This window comes from Bos taurus, chromosome 8, assembly GCF_002263795.3.
Source record: "Bos taurus isolate L1 Dominette 01449 registration number 42190680 breed Hereford chromosome 8, ARS-UCD2.0, whole genome shotgun sequence".
NCBI lineage: Eukaryota > Metazoa > Chordata > Mammalia > Artiodactyla > Bovidae > Bos > Bos taurus.
In genome coordinates, this window is record NC_037335.1 from 1197110 (window position 1) to 1218081 (window position 20972).

Here is a 20972-nt window from a genome sequence, read left to right on the forward strand (position 1 = left end):
CGTGAAGCAGAAATGGAAAGTGTCTGCCTCTTCTGCAAGGTGCTCTCACACAGTGGCAACGGGGATTTTGTATGTTCATCAGTCTTTCATTGTTCTCTGCAATTTGCGTAACAAGGCTTTTGTTTCTGGATGATCTAAATACAAAAGCAAACTTTGTCTTTATTCATAAAACAAGGCTCCCCCAGAGCAGAGGAATAACCAGTAGACTGGAAGGGTTATTCAGGAGTGTCTTTAAATGGGTCCGAAAAAGCCTTCCCTAGGTAGCAACTCCATTTAGGCGTCTGTACAGATCTGCTGAAAGAATAAAAACGCTGGGGTCCCAGAACCATCGGAGGGCGGGGGTGGGGAGGGAGGCCTCTAGACCAGAGCTACCCGGAGAAGCGGAACAGTAGCTGCAGCTGTGGTGTGAAATTTTCCAGTAGCCCCATTTTAAAGAATGAAAAGCAGCAGGTAAAGTTAATAATGCATTTTATTTCATAAAACCCAGATATCACCACTATGGCATGTAATCAATATGAAAGTTTCTGAGATAGGCACTTCTTTTGTATGAGTTTTGCCACCCAGTGTGCTCCGGGCACCTGCCCCACATCCCAGCTGAGACGGGCTCAGCGTGAGTGGCCCCCCAAGATGCACGGGGGGCTCAGGGGGCACCTCCTAAGGTTCACTGAACTCAAGGAACGTGTGGGACAGGAAGGACCTCAACGGTCCCCGCCCCACGCAGTGGCTCTGATGTGTCCTGAGCTGGCACAGCTGGCTGGGCGCACAGCACCCCAGCCCCGTGTGCCACAGGACCGGAAAGGGCACTCTGGGACTCGTCTCACGTCCAGTCAGGAGGGGGAGCCCCAGCCCCTGAGCTCTGACAGCATGTTAACTGTCTCCCCTCTGGTGGGCCTGTCAGAAAATAAATACACTGGAAGGTTCTGGAATGTTCTTTTTCAGGTTTCTGATTTTGAGATGTAAGGGATGAAGCGGGGGGAGCACACCATCAAAAGCCTGAAAGGATTTTCGTTCAGGAGGCTGAGGAAAGTACTCTCCAGAAAGCCACGCTCCGAGCCTGTAGATGAAAGGCCCAGGTGGACTCGGGTCTCTGTCTCCGCAGCTGAGCAGTCCTGAGGGACGTTCAAATGAGGTTTCCATTTTCTCAGGAGCAGGATGGGCACCTCCGCCCTCTGTACCCAGGGGCAGGGGAACGCGCATCATCACTGCGGTGTGACACCCAGACGCGCCCTGCTCTCACCGTGACCTGAGACCCAGCCTGACCGTCAGTTGTCCTCTTCACGTGCGTCTCCTACTTTTCAGACATCACACATAGCTGGACTTGACGATCTAGAAAGTTTTACGTATATACGATGTACAAATGGCTTTTCTCACCCCTTCAGAGCACACAGAGGCCAAGACCTCAGGCCTACGACTACAGTCGGACCTGGAGGGGACATCCCCTGCCCCTATGTTCTCTGGGCGACTGTCACAAGCCCAGCAAGCTACACACTTAGGCTTCTGTAAAATACCCTGATTTTTCCATCTGAACAACAATTGAAACAAAAGCAGTCTGCAGCAGTCTTAGGAGACTCAAGTTTGATTCCCTAGGTCGGGAAGATCCCCTGGAGGAGGAAATGGAAATCCACTCCAGTATTCTTGCCTGGAGTATTCCATGGACAGAGGAGCCTGGTGAGCGACAGCCCATCGGGTTAGAAAGAATCAGACACGACCCAAGTGACTTAGCACACATGCACACACTCTGCAAGCCAAGTGTGGACGCCCTGCAGGTATTACTAGCTGGGGTCTCTGCAGGGGCAGGAAACTTGGAGAAGACACAGGGCCAGGAGGATGCCCAGAACTGCAGGTGAGAAGACGACCCCCAGCCGCCGCCCTGGAGCCCAAGGAGCCAGGGGATGGGGGCAGCAGTCATGATGGTAACTCCTACAAGGAAAGGAAGGAGGAAGCATCATGGCAGGAGTCACCAGCACTGGGAAAACAAAGCAAGAGGAGAGCAGAGGGGATGCAGTTAGCCAGCAGTCGGGAGGGCGACGACCAGAGGGACTGGGGAGCCAGCCCTGGGAATTCTGGCAGGAAAGGCAGGAGGGAGGGGCGTGCAGACAGGGGAATGGCCTGAGGAAGGCGAGAGGCTGCCCCCTCCCAGGACATGGAGCCCAGCAGTGAACACCTGAAATGGAAAGCAGGCACACAGGCGCGGCCCAGCCCAGGTGAGCAGGTGCATGGGGAGAGCCACCACCAGGATGACCACATCAGGAGGGCCAGAGCCCCACAGCTGCACGGGGTGTGGGACTTCCCTCCTCCTGCCCACCTGCAGAGAAGCGTTTGTTCACACAGCCATGAGGCAGGGAACCCGCCACGTCGCTGTCATCAGGGCGGCTGCTCCACACCTCCTGACACAAGTTTCTGAAGCTCATCAACTTCACCACAGGGGCCTGTCCCCAGGGGCTTCACACTTAAGATGAAACAGACCACACACATGTGCAGAACAGGGCACACACTCATCCTGTCTCTCTCAGGACACAGGACAGGCCTCAACTCTTGCTTATTAGAAAGCGTCAGTTACTACCAAATTTAGTATGTACGAACAATGTACTAAGAATTTCAAATGACAAAATTTAAGGCTTTAAAATATGGTGGTTTTGATTAAGGTATGATTTCCCTCTTAAAAAAGACCACCTCAGTAATCTGACGTTGTTGAATATTTCATCACTTCTGAAAATCAACCTTCTGGGTGTTCAAACTTAAAAAACTGTCATTATTCTTGATAAAATACCAAAATGTCCTCAACACTTCTCAAGTGAAGCTTGATGATCACAGTGATTCTGTGCCAGCCTTACGAAGACTAGCTCTCAGCACGAGTTCGGAGGCAACAGCAAAGCAGGGGTCTAGGGCAGACCCAGGCTGCTGGAGCGAGACCACAGATCACCTCTCAGTGACTGGGTGGGTGTCCCCAAACAAGACGCTTAACTTGTTTTTAAAATGGAAAAATAACTAAACTACGGTGTAGCTCCCAGAATTATTTCACAGTCACAAACACTGGTGGAGAGTAGCACTATATTTGAATCAGACATGTACTGTCATTAAAGCACAGAGAGCAAGAATGAAAGAATATTTACCAAAATGACATGCGATGGCCCTAAGAGTTATTTCTCCCCAAATCCTCTGCAACACAATAATATCATAGAAATAAAATGATTAACAGCATTCTTCACATACGACGAGGCTCCCAGGAAAACATGGAATCCTGCACACACATCACTACCCTCCAGGCACAAGCCAGGCTGTAAGAACACACAAGCCAGGCTGTAAGAACACACAAGCCGCAGCCGGGGAAGTCTGATGCAAGGACTTTGTGTTTTGTTTCCACGAAAGAGAATCAGGAAAGAACAGCTTCCTGAGAAAGGACAGTTTCCATCAGGACCCCGAAGAGAGGTGTGTTTCCACAGACACATGGACAAAGAAACATCCCTGATGAGCTGTAAAGACAGAAATTCCAAGGGACCAGCCTAGCGAGGACCCAGGGGGATACGGCCAGGCTAAAGAACTGGTGGACTCCGGGGGAAAGCACTGCATACATTAGACACCAGCTGGTCATTCACTTGGCCTCTGCTCCAGGCTCAACAGGACGTGAGCGTGTTTATGTTCTATGGAACTGCCCGCTCATGCAGCGAGAAATAAGCAAACATTAACCCATCTTTAGAATCTCAGCTCTGGGAGGGTTTTCCTCATGGAAAACAAAGGGAAACTCTTAAATGGGAAAGAGGCTGCTGCGTAATAGATGGAGCGTAAACTGCCGAGTAAACCCTGGCCTAATTTCCTTTTCTTCTGAGTAGGTCTGGGCAGGTTGCCTCCAGCTGTCCACAGTGAGCAGGGTTTTTCCTGGCGTCCAGAGCCGACCTGCCCTGAGAACTTCAGGGTCCTAGCTCTCACTTCCATCACTGTGGTAAATAGATATGCCACTATTACTTACACCAAGCAGACAACACTCAGAAGACCCGAGAAGCCTCAGCACAGGGCAGAGCCCAGGGGCTGAAGACACTACTCAACGCAGGGCTGGCGGACTCGGCCAGCGCGACTTGCAGATGAATGAACGTATGATGCTGGGCATTCAGTAAGTCTCCCTCGTTGATTCCTAAACAGTATCTCTGAATTGCATTTATAAAAATTTATTTACCTCAGAATTGAAGGAGAAAGTATGACAACCGACTGTCTTCCTGACTTTCCAACAACTTTATAAAAATTACTTCAGAATTGAAGGGGTATTGGGGAAACCAAGCAATATAGTAATTCTCTTTACAACTTCTCCCCAATTTTCGTACACTTCTCGTTTTAAAAAAACTATTTCAATGAATTGAACATTTCACTTCTGCATCTGAAAGGAAAAGAATACTCCCTTAAATATGAATGACAGAATATCCTTTTATATCGTTCAGTCTGCTCTCGCTGACTGAGAGATCAAAGCCAAGTGATCTGATCCTCGGCTCTCGTTCTCTAGGGCAAAGACTCTAGGTGAAGGAGTAAAGTGAACCATGCTCTTGGCTCCTGGGAGGGGCACCTTGGCAAATTCAAACTGTGCACCTAAACCTCCACGTGTAACTCCCTGGAACACGGACGACGTTTCCCAAGCCCCTGCATCCACAGCTCTCACTCTCATGAAAGCTGCACCTATGCTCCTGGACATACACACGTGGTTTTCTGTAATCAGGGCTGATGACACACTTCTGTTCTCTGGCCACGGAAGTATCTCCCAAGATTTGTCTACAGGCTGCTTTTGAAAGCTGAAAACAACAAACACCACCTAATCATTACGCCTTCAACATGCACGGTTTGTTGTGTGTCACTGATAACTCCATAAAGTTAGTTTAGAAAAATGAGGATTCTTAACAATTAGGCCACCTGACTTCTGCTCAAAGTGGGCCAAAGGAATAGTACCAAACAGGTGAAAATTCTCTCACAAACAATCCGGGAGACAACCTGGACAGGCTGCAGGATCTAATCCACAGGGTGTCACTACTGTTACCTTAGTCTGGAAAAGTCTAAACTAGGCATAACCAAGCACTCATCCTGCTTCATTTAAAAACAAACAAACAAAACCAAAGAACTTCCAGAAGTCACTGGAGAGACTCTGTGCTTCGAGGATGGTGGTGTCCGAATGTAACACTAAGATAGTTCAGTTCAGTTGCTCAGTCGTGTCCGACTCTTTGCGACCCCATGAATCACAGCACACCAGGCCTCCCTGTCCATCACCAACTCCCGGAGTTCACTAAGACTCACGTCCATCGAGTCAGTGATGCCATCCAGCCATCTCATCCTCTGTCGTCCCCTTCTCCTCCTGCCCCCAATCCCTCCAAGCATCAGAGTCTTTTCCAATGAGTCAACTCTTTGCATGAGGTGGCCAAAGTATTGGAGTTTCAACTTTAGCATCATTCCTTCCAAAGAAATCCCAGGGCTGATCTCCTTCAGAATGGATTGGTTGGATCTCCTTGCAGTCCAAGGGACACTCAAGAGTCTTCTCCAACACCACAGTTCAAAAGCATCAATTGTTCAGCGTTCAGCTTTCTTCACAGTCCAACTCTCACAGCCATACATGACTACTGGAAAAACCATAGCCTTGACTAGACAGACCTTTGTTGGCAAAGTAATGTCTCTGCTTTTCAATATGCTGTCTAGGTTGTTCATAACTTTCCTTCCAAGGAGCAAGCGTCTTTTAATTTCACGGCTGCAGTCACCATCTGCAGTGATTCTGGAGCTCCCCCAAAATAAAGTCTGACAGTGTTTCCACTGTTTCCCCATCTATTTCCTATGAAGTGATGGGACCAGATGCCATGATCTTCGTTTTCTGAATGTTGAGCTTTAAGCCAACTTTTTCACCCTCCTCTTGTACCTTCATCAAGAGGCTTTTTAGTCTCTTCACTTTCTGCCATAAGGGTGGTGTCATCTGCATATCTGAGGTTATTGATATTTCTCCTGGCAATCTTGATTCCAGCTTGTGCTTCTTCCAGCCCAGCATTTCTCATGATGTACTCTGCATATAAGTTAAATAAGCAGGGTGATAATATACAGCCTTGACGTACTCCTTTTCCTATTTGGAACCAGTCTGCTGTTTCATGTTCAGTTCTAACTGTTGCTTCCTGACCTGCATACAAATTTCTCAAGAGGCAGGTCAGGTGGTCTGGTATTCCCATCTCTTTCAGAATTTTCCACAGTTTATTGTGATCCACACAGTCATAGGCTTTGGCATAGTCAATAAAGCAGAAGTAGATGTTTCTCTGGAACTCACTTGCTTTTTCGATGATCCAGCGGATGTTGGCAATTTGGTCTCTGGTTCCTCTGCCTTTTCGAAAACCAGCTTGAACATCTGGAAGTTCGTGGTTCACGTATTGCTGAAGCCTGGCTTGCAGAATTTTGAGCATTACTTTACTAGCGTGTGAGATGAGTGCAACTGTGCGGTAGTTTGAGTATTCTTTGGCATTGCCTTTCTTTGGGATTAGAATAAAAATTGATCTTTTCCAGTCCTGTGGCCACTGCTGAGTTTTCCAAATTTGCTGGCATATTGAGTGCAGCACTTTCACAGCATCATCTTTCAGGATTTGGAATAGCTCAACTGGAATTCCATCACCTCCACTAGCTTTGTTCGTAGTGATGCTTTCTAAGGCCCACTTGACTTCACATTCCAGGATGTCTGGCTCTAGGTCAGTGATCACACCATCGTGATTATCTGGGTCGTGAAGATCTTTTTTGTACAGTTCTTCTGTGTATTCTTGCCACCTCTTCTTAATATCTTCTGCTTCTGTTAGGTCCATACCATTTCTGTCCTTTATCGAGCCCATCTTTGCATGAAGTGTTCCCTTGGTATCTCTAATTTTCTTAAAGAGATCTCTAGTCTTTCCCATTCTGTTGTTTTCCTCTATTTCTTTGCGTTGATCACTGAGGAAGGCTTTCTTATCTCTTCTTGCTATTCTTTGGAACTCTGCATTCAGATGCTTATATCATTCCTTTGCTCCTTTGCTTTTCACTTCTCTTCTTTTCACAGCTATTTGTAAGGCCTCCCCAGACAGCCATTTTGCTTTTTTGCATTTCTTTTCCATGGGGATGGTCTTGATCCCTGTCTCCTGTACAATGTCACGAACCTCAGTCCATAGTTCATCAGGTACTCTATCTATCAGATCTAGGCCCTTAAATCTATTTCTCACTTCCACTGTATAATCATAAGGGATTTGATTTAGGTCATACCTAAATGGTCTAGTGGTGTTCCCTACTTTCTTCAATTTCATTCTGAATTTGGCAATAAGGAGTTCATGATCTGAGCCACAGTCAGCTCCCGGTCTTGTTTTTGCTGACTATATAGAGCTTCTCCATCTTTGGCTGCAAAGAATATAATCAATCTGATTTCGGTGTTGACCATCTGGTGATGTCTATGTATAGAGTCTTCTCTTGTGTTGTTTGCTATGACCAGTGCTTTCTCTTGGCAAAACTCTATTAGTCTTTGCCCTGTTTCATTCCATATTCCAAGGCCAAATTTGCCTGTTACTCCAGGTGTTTCTTGACTTCCTACTTTTGCAATCCAGTCCCCTATAATGAAAAGGACATCTTTTTGGGGGTGTTAGTTCTAAAAGGTCTTGTAGGTCTTCATAGAACTGTTCAACTTCAGCTTCTTCAGCATTACTGGTTGGGGCATAGACTTGGATTACTGAGATATTGAATGGTTTGCCTTGGAAACGAACAGAGATCATTCTGTTGTTTTTGAGATTGCATCCAAGTACTGCATTTCGAACTCTTTTGTTGACCATGATGGCTACTCCATTTCTTCTAAGGGATTCCTGTCCACAGTAGTAGATATAATGGTCATCTGAGTTAAATTCACCCATTCCAGTCCATTTTAGTCCACTGATTCCTAGAATGTCAACATTCACTCTTGCCATCTCTTGTTTGACCACTTCCAATTTGCCTTGATTCATGGACCTGACATTCCAGGTTCCTATGCAATACTGCTCTTTACAGCATTGGACCTTGCTTCCATCACCAGTCACGTCCACAACTGGGTATTGTTTTTGCTTTGGGTCCATCCCTTCATTCTTTCTGGAGTTATTTCTCCAGTGATCTCCAGTAGCATATTGGGCACCTACTGACCTGGGGCGTTCTTCTTTCAGTATGCTATCATCTTGCCTGTTCATACTGTTCGTGGGGTTCTCAAGGCAAGAATACTGAAGTGGTTTGCCATTCCCTTCTCCAGTGGACCACATTCTGTCAGACCTCTCCACCATGACCCGCCCGTCTTGGGTTGCCCCATGGGCATGGCTTAGTTTCATTGAGTTAGTGTGCCCCATGGGCATGGCTTAGTTTCATTGAGTTCACTGAGTTTCATTGGTCCTAATGTGATTAGATTGACTAGTTTTCTGTGAGTATGGTTTCAGTGTGTCTGCCCTCTGATGCCCTCTTGCAACACCTACCGTCTTACTTGGGTTTGTCTTACCTTGGACGTTGGTTATCTCTTCACGGCTGCTCCAGCAAAGCGCAGCCGCTGCTCCTTACTTTGGACAAGGGCTATCTCCTCACCGCCACCCCTTCTGATCTTGAACGTGGAATAGCTCCTCTAGGCCCTCCTGGGCCCCCGTAGCCACAGCTCCTTGGAGATGGGGTTGCTCCTCCTGGCCGCGGCCCCTGGCCTCGGGCGTGGGGTAGGTCCTCCTGGCCACCGCCCCTGGCCTTGGATGTGGGGTAGCTCCTCTCGGCCGCCGCCGCTAACCTGGGACATTTAGCACAGGCGGCTGCAACCGGCGCATTTAGCGCGCGGGTGGTTGCTACCGGTGCATTTAGTGCGGGCGGCTACCCCATGTCCGAGGTCAGGGGCAGAAGCCGGGAGGACCCCATGCCCGAGAGGAGTCGGCCAAGAGGAGTTACCCCACATCCAAGGTCAGGGGCAGCGGCCGAAGAGTGCCAGGCTGCGACGGCACAGGAACGGCCAAGAGGAGCTACCCCACGTCCGGGGTCAGGGGCGGCGGCCCAGAAGAACACTAAGATAACCCGGCGACAACACGTCAGTCCTCGCTGAAAGACGTGAATGTCAGCAACGTGCACGTCCAGTTCGTTTCCGGTGTCAGGTCACCAGGTCCTCAGGCTGCCCACTCGACCAGCGTTCGGTGAGGTGACCAGTAGTGCTGTGCACAGGCAGAGGGAAAGACGCTGGGCCCAGGAGCTCAAGTCCCACCAAGGGGTGCACAGGGCTGAGGGCAACACCCACAGAGGAGACACAGACGGGGGACACTGTGCGGTGCAGAGATGACAAGTGCAGTGCACACACCTCTCACAGGGCAGGCAGTGCACAGCACTACCAGCCCAGCTCACCGCACAGCTCTGCTTTACAGATGAGGACACAGTCACTCCACAACTGCTGGTCCGGCCAGGACTGGGATCCTGGGCCTCTGGGCTCAGAGTCCAAGTTCTTCCAGGACCATAGCGCCCTATGTGTGAGGCAGGGCAGCTGCAGAGGAAGAATCACTCTGCACGAGGAGCCGAGGGCAGGCATGCCTGCAGAGGGGTCACTGGGCAGAGATCTAACTGAGGGATACACTCTCCCACACCACCCCGCCCCTGCCAGCACCAACCACAGAACAAGATTGCAGTCCAACAAGCCATGCCCACTTCACGCCACCTCCACTTTTACATTCCAGCTGTAGCAGAGTTGCTAAATAAATTTTTTTTGTTGGAAAAACTGAGTGATAGTTTACATGCATGACTAGATTTAATAAAAATGTACAGCTCATAAGCCCACAATACACAACAATGTTTGAATATCGTCCAAAATGCCATATTTAGCACTTACTTCATCCCAACTTCTGGCATGCTAAGAGTCATGTCATCTTTGTCCAAATGACCCTGAAATGTGAGTGAGTCAGCTCTGAATTAATGAGGGTGTTAAAATCTTCCGTGCGGTTTTGGAGGAGCCTGGTATTTCTGAACAAAGAAAGTAGCAAGCTACTGGTTTCTTCTGAAACCACATTCAGTCCTTGACAAACACAGCCTTTTACACATATCTTGATGTGGTTTCTCCAAGAGTCCCCTGGGTTTCCCCAGGGAACGTCTATCTTCCTTCCTTCCCAGTTTCCCACGTCCAGGGAGATCCATCCAAAGAACAGAATCCACAGCCTCGAGGCTCCAATGGGCAAGTCTCCAGCGGGGGTATGATGCAATCAAGGCAAAGACCCCTCCTCTTCACAGAGTCCTGAGGGGCAGAATTTGAGGACATTCACATGGCCTTTCTCTTCCTGCTCACCTCCCACCAGACTCTCCTCTGTTCAAACCCTGAAGATTCTGGTACTTTAATCAGAGGTCATTTGTCACCTCCTGTGACACAGGTCAGGAGCAGGATACACAGTCCTGGTGCTGGAGGGGGTGGGATTGAGACAGGAGACAGAGGGAGGGGTGGGGGGTCACAGGGAAGGGGACAGCACCCCAGCAGTACCTCTAACGCCCTGGGTTCCCCACTCAGCTCTCTCCTCACCCACTGCTGATGCTGAGCTCCCGACTGGAGCCTGAGATCCTGCTGCAGGCCCGCCCCCGACCCCGCCCATACCGGTCAGAGCTGCTGCCTCGGGCAAGTCCTGCCCGTGGGCATCTCTGCAGACCAGCTGCCCAGCAGGACTTGGGGTTCCAGCCCTGCTGGTGAGGCTGTGACAGCCCAGATGCTGCTCTGGAGACTTGGCCCTGAGCTGACTTCCTCATGGGATGGAACACTGGGGCCCTTAAGGACTGTGAGGCTGTTCTCTGGGTCACGTCTGATCTGAGCTCTGGACCGCGGTGCACAGCACACAGCAGGGTTAGGCCCCCGAGACACATCATCACACACACCTGCTCGATCGTCAGGGGTAAGTTTGGGGCAGCACCGTGCAAGAATCAGAGGCACCTAACACGGTGCAGACCTAAATGTGTGTCTACAAGGTGTAAGAAAATAATTTACAACTGGGTTTCTGTAACATCGTCTGTTTTTACAGCAGGGACAATCTGAGCCCTGAAGGGGTTTATGGTGCAAGAGAAAGACATTACTCAGGAAAGAGCCCCAGTTTGTGATTCCCAACACTAGCTGGCTTCACTCCATGTGAGGCTGCCCTGTACAGCCACCTGTCCTTTACTTGAACAGTTGAATTTTGTAGGTTGCTACTGAAATCTACCCCCCTCCTCCCCTAAAGGCTGAACCCCATGCCAATCTCCAGGTGCCAGGAATGTCCATCCAACAGCCAGACATCAACAACAAGCTCACAGTCCCCACCTTCCCCCCAAGAGAGACGATCTGTTCACTCGTCTCAACTGGCAAAACTGCGGTTCAAATGAGGAAACTACTCTTGTGAAATTAAGAGGCAGGAGAATACAAGTACTTTCAACCTGGGCAGACCTTTATCTTCCCAACCGAAGTCAGAGTAAATAATCCCCATGACTCAAGTGACTCTCAGTGACTCTGGGTTTGCTGTGGGTGGATCATTCATGCCTGTCACGCAATTCTACACCCACCTGGTAACAAAAGCACAGTAGTCCTCTTGCACACCTGCCTGGTGTGGAGGCCAGCACTTGCACGCCAAGCGCTGGCTTGTAGCTCAGCTCACACAGGTGGAGACAGGCTCTCATTACTAAGCTCGTGTACCCACGCTCCCGACAGTAAGCATCCAAATACCCGGAAACGCGTGTAACTTTCCATGACCACAGTTAGAACATGTAAACAATGTACAGAAGGGTTACCTGAGAGCTGCGAGTTTCCTCTGTTCTTTACTTCCAAAGAAGGAAAAACAACTGTCATACACAAGAACATTTGAAGGATAAGAACAAAACTCCAGGCGTGTACACAGTCTGAATTAGCTTTCCATGGTTATATGGTAGTCGAAGTAGTTTTTTATGAAAACATGGGCGAACGATGGCTCTAATGATACAGTTTGTCGTTTTTGTTCTCAGGATCATGTCAAAACAAATGCCGCAGGTGAAAAGGCAGGAATAAAAGTGATGTGGTTTTACTTTGTTACATGCTTAAGACACACGCGTTGACATCTTAAAAACAGGATTACCTTCAATTTCCCAACAGCCTATGCGCCTCTTACTTTCTGGCCTGTGCACACACTGGTCATCCTGTGTGAGTGTCCTTTCTGCTGTAAAAAGGCACCTTTTCCATTTTCTTGGTGAAGCGCTACCTACCCACCACAGAGACATCGCGAAGAACTTGCTTCTTCCCAGAAGCCTTCCGGGATCTCAGCTAACCTTGCAGGGTTGTCTGGGCTGGTGTTTCAGTCTCTAAAACGTCTTCAACTTTGTTTTTGGCATTAAATTCTTTTTTTTTTAATTGATGGAAAATTGCTTACAATTTTGTGTTGGTTTCTGCCACACAACAACGCAAATCAGTTATAACTATATATAAATACCCCTTTGTTTTTTGTATGAAATTCTTATGACTAAACAACATGAAACTTTATTATACATGATGTTACAAAGTGAAAGTGAAGTCGTTCAGTCGTGTCGGACTCTTTGTGACTCCATGGACTGTATCATGCCAGGTTCCTCTCTGTCCATGGGATGCTCCAGGCAAGAATACTGGAGGGGGTTGCCATTTCCTTCTCCGGGGATCTTCCCGACCCAGGGACTGAACCCGGGTCCCCCGCACCGCAGGCAGACTCTTTACCATCTGAGCCACCAGGGAAGCCCATGATGTTATAAGGCCTACTGTAAATTATAACTCCCTAGTTCATTTTTAATTTAGTTCGTTTATTCTTTAATACAACATATTACTTAATATATACTCCTAAAGAGACTTTGATGAATCGGATTGGCTGTATGTTTCTGAATAAAGCTGATTAAAGTGGGGAGGGTGGCTACGTGGCTGCTGGGATGAAGTGTGGGCAGTTCATCGCTTATTTAATGCTGACTGGAGGCTACGCTGCAAATCAGTGTATGAGTTCTGAGGTGTGGCACATAAACACACAGATACACGCATCTCCCACCTTGGTCAAGACCTCACCACCCTCTGACCCCAAAACTGCAAATAGAACACAGAGGCTGCAGGCAGCTCAGGGTCCCACTCGACAGACATGCCAATGCTCTTAACAGGGAACAAAGTACAGAGCTCAAACATCTCATAGTCCCCTGGTCCTCAGGAACTGTAGGGCAGGATAGACGAATTCCATCCCACAGTCTAGAACAGGGGCATTCCTGGGGCTTTCTGCTGTGCGGGCTTTTTTTTTTTTCTTAAGTAGACTAGGTTTTTGTCTTTCTTTGTTCCCTAGTTTTATCCAAGAAAGGGATATGCAACATTGTATCACTTAAGGTGTGCAACAGTGAGGCGATATGTGTGTATACTGAGAAATGATCGTGAGGACTCCTGAATGCTCACCCTGCACACTTAAGACTGGTCTGCTAAGCAGAATACTAACACGATTGATGCTTCCAGATGCTGACTCACCTCAACATATGAAATTGGGAATATTCCTATTTTGTCTGCCAGCATGCCTTCAGCCCAGTTTTCATCCACTCTGCGGATCACAGTTAGAACGTCATCCTAAAGAAACATCAACGGACATTACTCCACCTGACCCTAGGAAGCGCACAACCTAATTTTCTTTTTAACAGGAGACTCAAGTTGTAAGAACACATGAATTAAGATGCCATGCCATGTCTTTGGGATGTGACCACAATGAGGTGATGAACTGAAGGGCAGCAGACCAAACTAACAGCCTGTCGGCACCTGCCATCCCACCCACGCCCTGAACTCCTGTTCTAGATGGACTCTCAGGCTCTGCTCACCTTCTTTAAATGTACATCCTACTATTTTTCTTTACCAAAAAAAACACAACATTCTGGTCATAATCCCAGAGCATTTTATCAATTCAGTAGATACAGTCTGGTATGCTTTTCAGCAAAGAAATTTACATATAAAACAAGGAAGTAATGATGCTTCATTTTGTTATTCATAATTCAGGGAATTAAAATCCCCAAGTGGCATGCACCCGCCCGAAAACATAGCTTAGAATTACATTTAGGCCCAAAATATGAAAATGATACCATACAGAGCGTCAACCAAAATTATCTTTCATAGAGAACACTCTGTGCACAAAATTACTGTCTTTCTGACCTGAGAAGCCTGCTTCCACATATTTTTAGAAGCACAGAGAGAGAGTTCACATAAAACTATTGTATTTTTCTGCACAGGCCATAGTTCATGCATGAGGTACACAGAAGAGCTGGCAAACAGAAGGCAACGTGTTCTAACTTTACCTTTGCAAACGGAAGGCAATCTTTGTCGGCTTCCTTGTCTTTAACTTCAAAGTCATAAAGTGCTTTGCACTGAGGCGGGGGCTGAGGTAACGGTTTGATGATCTGCACGAAGTTAGTGGGGAAGAAGCCGTGGACCCCGCCAACCTCTCCGTGGTACCAGTTCTCATCCACCTGTCGCCGCAGGACAATGATGTCGCCTTTGCTGAACTTAAGGTCCCCGGGCTCCTTGCCTTCGTAGTTGTATAATGCTTTGGCACATGGTAACTGAGGTATTCCCTGAAGGAAAGAGAGAAGTTTTAATGAAAGAACTGTCCCAAAATGTCTTAAAATTCAACTGTTTCACAGTGGTTGTTAATAGATCCAGATCAAATACACACTTTGTCTTAGGAAGACAATCCCACACAAAAAACTGCATGTGTGTGTGTGTGTGTGTGTGTGTGTGTCACCAAGAGCAAACAAACCATGTCACACGAGGAAAGAACAGCAGACCACCCCTGGACCCTGAGAAGGCATTCTGTTCCTAAGGCTAATTTAGCCAGACTTTCACCCTATTCAGGGTTTTTAGGATGTGGAAGTACCGCTAAGTCTGGCTTCCTGGCATAAAATTTAAAAACTCATTAAAAACTTAAATTCTGACATTAACTGCACCAAAAAGAAGGCTGAGTGCCAAAGGCTGCAAGGAGGTCAATCCTAAAGGAAATCAACCCTGAATATTTGTTGGAAGGACTGATGCTGAAGCTGAAGCTCCAAACCTTTGGCCACCTGATACGAAGAGCTGACCCAAGAGAAAAGATCCTGATGCTGGGAAAGATTGAAGGCAGGAGGAGGAGGGGACAACAGAGGACGAGATGGTTGGATGGCATCACTGATTCAATGGACATGAGTTTGAGCAAGCTCCAGGAGATGGTGAAGGACAGAGAAGCCTGCTGCGCTGCAGACCATGGAGTTGAAAAGAGTTGGACATGACTGAGCAACTGAACAGCAAAGATCACCCAGTACTCTTAACACGGTGAGTGGCAGGAGTAAACTTCAGGCAACAGCCTGGTTATACCCTGCTGCCTGCAACCGGAAACACACTGCCTTGCGGGTTGGGTTCGCTCAGTGACCAGGAGCCCTGCAGGAGGCAGCCAGGGGTCGACAGCACTCTAACCCCGCAATGGACATTGGGCCCCTGGCCCTGTCCTGCTCCACTGCGCTGATTCAATTAAATTCCAAGAGACTGCAAAGTCAGTTTGTGTCAGACTTCCCCAAAGAAAACTTCCTGTATTAAATAAAATGAATCTCACCCTGATTTCAAACCCAGCAAAGTTCACTGATTTTTAAAAGGCTGATCCCCACAGAGACGGCAGACAATGAAGGATAAAGAGTAAAGCGATTGAAAAGCAAGCAAGACTGCATTTTCCTGTGCCAAAACCATCCTGAGAGCTGGGAGCCACAGGGGCCCCTCGGTCACCTCCTGGAAAGGCTGGGGGTTGCAGCCTTGCCTGGCCCCCAGACCTTCGGCCGCCTTCCCAAACTGCTTCCCGGGCAAGGCCCCCGGCATCTGCAGAGTTTACATTTCACTTGGCTACATATGAAAGGGAGGTTCAGGAGCATAGCCGGCCAGAAAGAGCCAGAGGTGGCGGCCAAGCACGCTCTGCAGTGGCCCGCAGGTCTTGTCAAAGAGCTGGGCATCACAGTGTGAGCTTTGACAACAGTTCTTAACCCAAAAACACACTTCAGTAAACAGTAACTGCTTTCCTCCTATAAAAAAGAATAACTATGACATGGGCCTGTTTTACTTTTCTAATATTTTTGCTTCTCCATTATATACGCAGGTATTTTATAGGACATTAAATCCTCATGAGAGCGGTGCACAAACACTTCTGATTCACTGGTTTCCGGCCCATTTCTGCCCCATCGGGTGTACTCCAGTACATCTGGCAAAGAGCAGCGTGGCGATCTAGCTGAGGTCCTCACATGTAAATAAAACCTTCACTGCCAATTGATTTTATAGACTCTAAATGCCAGTGCCCAGATATACATGCACAACAGCCCCTCTAAATTCAAATTCCTTCATGCATTTCTTACTGCTCCATAAAGTAAAAAAGATTCAATGGCCTACTAAAAAGAACATTTAGAAGATACTCTTGTCCTAGGAACAGCAATAAAATGTGTAAAGTTCAATGACTGAGTTGTATCTCAATTGGTATAAACTCTGGCTGATTGCAACTTGACTTCCAAAAACTTCCAGAAAGAACTGAGCACCCCCCTCCGTGTGGACACCCTCCTGTCATGGTTCCCACCCTCAGCAGATGAACCTGTCTGCTTTCATCACCTCCAGTCTCCGAGGTGCCTCGCCTCCGTGCTACTGTCTGAATGTCTGTGTGCCCCTGTGATTCGGATGTTGAAACCCACCCCCTCAAAGGCGATGCTGAAGAGGTGGGTGCTCAGGGCATGAGGTGGGGCCCTCAGCAGTGCAATTAGTACCCACAGAAACCCCACGTCCCTTCTGCCCGATGAGGGCACAGCGAGGGGCACAAGCAGTGGACAGGAGGAACTCCTCCAGACAGCTGATCCTGGACTTGCCAGATGCTACAGTGCTGAGAAATCATGCTTGTCATTTACAAGCTGCCCCATCTGGGGTGTTTTATGAGGCAGCCTAGACGGGACAGTCTTCCGCTGGAGCTCACCAAGGGCACCCGGCCCCCACCCTGTTCCTACCTGGAGGGTCCCCAGTATGTCCCCGGAGGGACACATCCTGAGGTGACAAGGAGGCCGGCTTTCCCCCGCTTGCAGTTTCCTGTCTGTCTGGGACGGATGCTTCTGTTGTTTGGAATCACCCATAAATAAGACCAAGTTCGGGGCTGGGTGAAGGTCCACAGGACGGTCCGTTTCCACACGTATGGGCCATGTCTGTCTTAGGACCAGACTGAATGCTGCCGCCGGGGGAAGGTCCCCACCCCACCCTCAGGGTGGGAGGAGGGGCTGCTCGTCCTGAGCCCGCTGCACACCGTCCTCACTTGGCTCCCAGCCTGGTCTCCATGAGACCAGGGTACCAGGGCACAGGGGCTGCAGGCTCCCATCTCTCCTCACGAGCACCCACCTGGGTGCCCGTGATCATAGCCCTGCTGGATGAATAAGGGAAGAATGAACCTGGTGGGCTGAGCACTGAGCTGCGATGGCTACATGGGAAAAACCACATCCACAGGGTCAGCTGCTTCAAACGATTCTACGGCAGGTCAGGCTCACCAGCTGCGGACACACTGACCACACCCCCCCTGCTTGTGAGTCGTGCTCTGTGGGGATGCGTGGCTGCACACCTGTGTGGCCTGTCCCCAGCCCCTCCTCTGGGTCCAGTATGTGGTGGACACGCATGGTGGACAGAGGAAGGGCAGGGGGAGGAAGGAGGCTGGTCACTCCCCAGCCCCGGGGGACCTGGCACCTGTGCACAAGGAGCACCTGGAGAAACGAGAGCCGCCGCTGCTAGCTGGTGTCCCCCTCGGTGTGTGCTGCAGACAAAGCTGAAAACGCGAATGCTCCGGACAGGGGCAGCTGAGGGCTTTGCACTGAGTGAACTGTTGGCATCTGAAAAACGCAAAGCCAAGCCTGCTGCAAACCACAGCAAACAAACATCTTTCTTACAGACTCTTCTGGCGGTTATGAGGAAGCAGTCACACAGCTGATATATTGTATTTTTTCTTGGATGGCCTTAAAAATGGAGCGCCCAACTGACAAACCATTACAGAAAACAAATCTTACAAATGTTTCAAAGGGAAGAGAGCTCTTGAGAGGCAGTCACTGAAATAAAATGAAGGGAACTCATGCTGCTCGTCGCCCTGTTAGTTCTCTGTTTCATCACATTTAATAATTATAATATTTTGCAGAGAGCAGCAAAATTTACTGGGAAAATCAGCGACAGTAACTTGATCTGCTGTCTTGAGGATTCATGGCAGAATGAGGGCTATTTCCTGGTAAAGCATCGACTTTCTATCTGGGAAACACCTGGGTTCCTGGCAAGGGCCCTGCCCCAAGCCTGCCTTTCCTCCCACCGGCCCCGGGGCCATGGGCAGACAGGGAAGAATGGCCCTGCCTGAGGGGCTCTGCACGCCCCTGTCCAACCCTCACAGAAAGCCAGGAAGGTGGGTGAGCCAGAAGCATGGGGGCAGGGGCATACGGGAGCAGGCTTCAATGCTGAACAGGACGGTCAGGTGAGACCTCTAGTTCAACTGCCTGGGTTGGATTTTTCTTTTTTTTTTGTCCAGTGTTTTCATTGATATAGTGGTAAGACAGGCTCATATAATCTAAACATGACATTAAACGTGAAAGACAGTTCACAGTTTCAGAGTTAAAACAGCACTGGAGCAGACCCACACACATATGGACAAGCAAGGAAATGTGTCAAGGCAGTTTAACTGGGGAAGAGAAAGTCTTTTCAACAATGGATGTGGAACTCTTAGAAGTCCGTAGGAGAGACCCCTACCTCACACCACATATAAAAACAACTTGAGATGGATCTCAGAATCGAATGTAAAATCTAAACCTGTAAGTTTTCCAGGAAAACACACAGAATAATATCTTAATGATGAGGTAGGTCTCCTTTGCCCCCCCCATCTTAACTAAACATTAAAATTTACAAGTTGAACTTAATCAAAACCGAAAAATTCTGTTCATCAAACGAGACAATAAAAAAATAAAAATTCATGCTACATACAGGGGGAAACACTCGCAATACCTGTATCTGACAATGGACTTGAATTTAGAAATATAAAGAACTGCAAATAAATAACAACCCACCAACCCAGCTGAAAACCAGGCAAAAGATCTGAACACACACTTCAAAAAGGAACTGCAAAGGTACTCAACATCCCTAGTCATCAGGGAAATATAAACTAAAACCACAAGGAGTTATTGCTTCATACGCATTAGGATGATTAAAATTTAAAAAACTGACAACAGAAAATGTAAACGATACAGAGCCAACAACTCACACACGCTGCCAGTGGGCATTTAAAATGGTGGAACCACTCTGGAAAACTACTCAACAGTTTCTTATAAGGTTACAAACACGGCTACTCGTGGCCCCACAATTCCAGTCCTGGGTGTTAATCCAAGAAATGAAGCTGTGTCCACACAAAGATCTGCACAGAAATGCTCCCTGCAGAACCATTCACAGTGCGAACACTGAACCCAGGTGGTCCATCTGCCGAAGATGAATGCTGGACTCCTCAGCTAGTTTAAAACAGAGAAAAGGGCAACTTACTGACACTTAGGAATGGAAAACCAGAATAAACATATATCACAATAAACACGTATCAGAATTGTCGTTCAGTCACTCAGTCACATCCGACTCCTTGTGACCCCATGGACCGCAGCACGCCAGGCTCCTCTGTCCTTCACTATCTTCTGGAGCTTGCTCAAATTCATGTCCATTGAGTTGGTGACGCTGTCTAACCATCTTATCCTCTGTCACCCCGTTCTCCTTTTGCCTTCCATCTTTCCCAGCATCAGGGTCTTTTCCAATGAGCCGGCTCTTTGGATCAGGTGACCAAAGGAATGGAGTTTCAGCATCAGTCCTTTCAATGAATATTCAGGGTTGATTTCCTTTAGGATCAACTGGTTTGATCTCCTTGCTGTCCAAGGGACTCAAGAGTCTTCTGCAGCACTACCCTTAGAAAGCATCAATTCTTTGGCGCTCAGCCTTCCTTATGGTCCAACTCTCATGTCCGTACATGACTAATGGAAAAACCACAGCTTTGACTCTATGGTCCATTGTTGGCAAAGTGATGTCTCTGCTTTCTTATTATACTGTTTAGGTTTGTCATAGCTTTCCTTGCAAGAAGCAAGTGTCTTTTAATTTCATGGCTGCAGTCACCATCTGCAGCAATTTTGGAGCCCAAGAAAATAAAATCTGTCACTGTTTCCACTTTTTTCCCTTCTGTTTGCCATGAAGTAATGGGACTGATGTCATGATAGTTTATTTAATGTTGAGTTTCAAGCCAGCTTTTTCACTCTCCTCTTTCATCCCCATCAAGAGGCTCTTCAGTTTCTGCCATTAGAGTGGTATCAGAATACATATATACAAATTATATTTATATGACTTTGAGAATAGGTAAAGCCAAACTACTGTAAAGAAACCCTCACAAGGAATGAGAAAATAGATGTATTTTATATCTTGGCTGGGATGTTGGTTAGTCAGCTGTAGACATGTGTCAGAACTCAGTATAATTCCACACTTGAGGATTTCCACACTGTAATTCACTTAATGTGAGTTTTACTTCAATATTAAAATGTTTTACAAATAAACCAGTGGCAGCACAGTGAAAAAAACTTAGAAATGACCGCATATGCCAGATCTGTAACTATGTACGCATGTGGGGGGAAAGATACACGAGTATCTCAGTCAGTTACACGCCTAACTGGGCAATCAAGAGACCTGCAGTGCAGAAGCAGAGACCAGCGCCCAACAGGAAGGAAACCCATCACTGAGGCAGAGAAGTGGGTGCCTGTGGTCATCTGACCCCACACCAGTGCCAGGGGCCTCTCCATGGATGGCTTGGACACAGTCTGAAGTCCACAAACAGAAGGAACACAGGGCTCTCAGTGGGGAGAGAGAGGTACAGATGACTTTACCCACATCTCACCTATTGTCTCTACATAATATATGAAAATACTATGAAAGACAAGCTGCAGAAGCTGAGATGTATTCGTGGGGCAGTCAGTCTTCAAATACAACAGAGAAGTCTCAT

The 20972-nt window shown here is 47.9% G+C and overlaps 1 protein-coding gene across 6 annotated transcripts in view; it reads right to left on the minus strand.

Annotated features, from left to right (window-relative positions):
* Positions 1 to 20972, minus strand: part of SH3RF1 (SH3 domain containing ring finger 1) — a 155825-nt gene that overhangs the window by 34932 nt on the left and 99921 nt on the right. For all 6 annotated transcript variants that reach the window (XM_024995766.2, XM_024995768.2, XM_024995767.2 and 3 more), the window contains 2 exon segments: positions 14245 to 14520; positions 13433 to 13528 (listed from right to left, as the gene is read on the minus strand). In XM_024995766.2, the coding sequence (XP_024851534.1) occupies positions 13433 to 13528; positions 14245 to 14520 (372 nt within the window).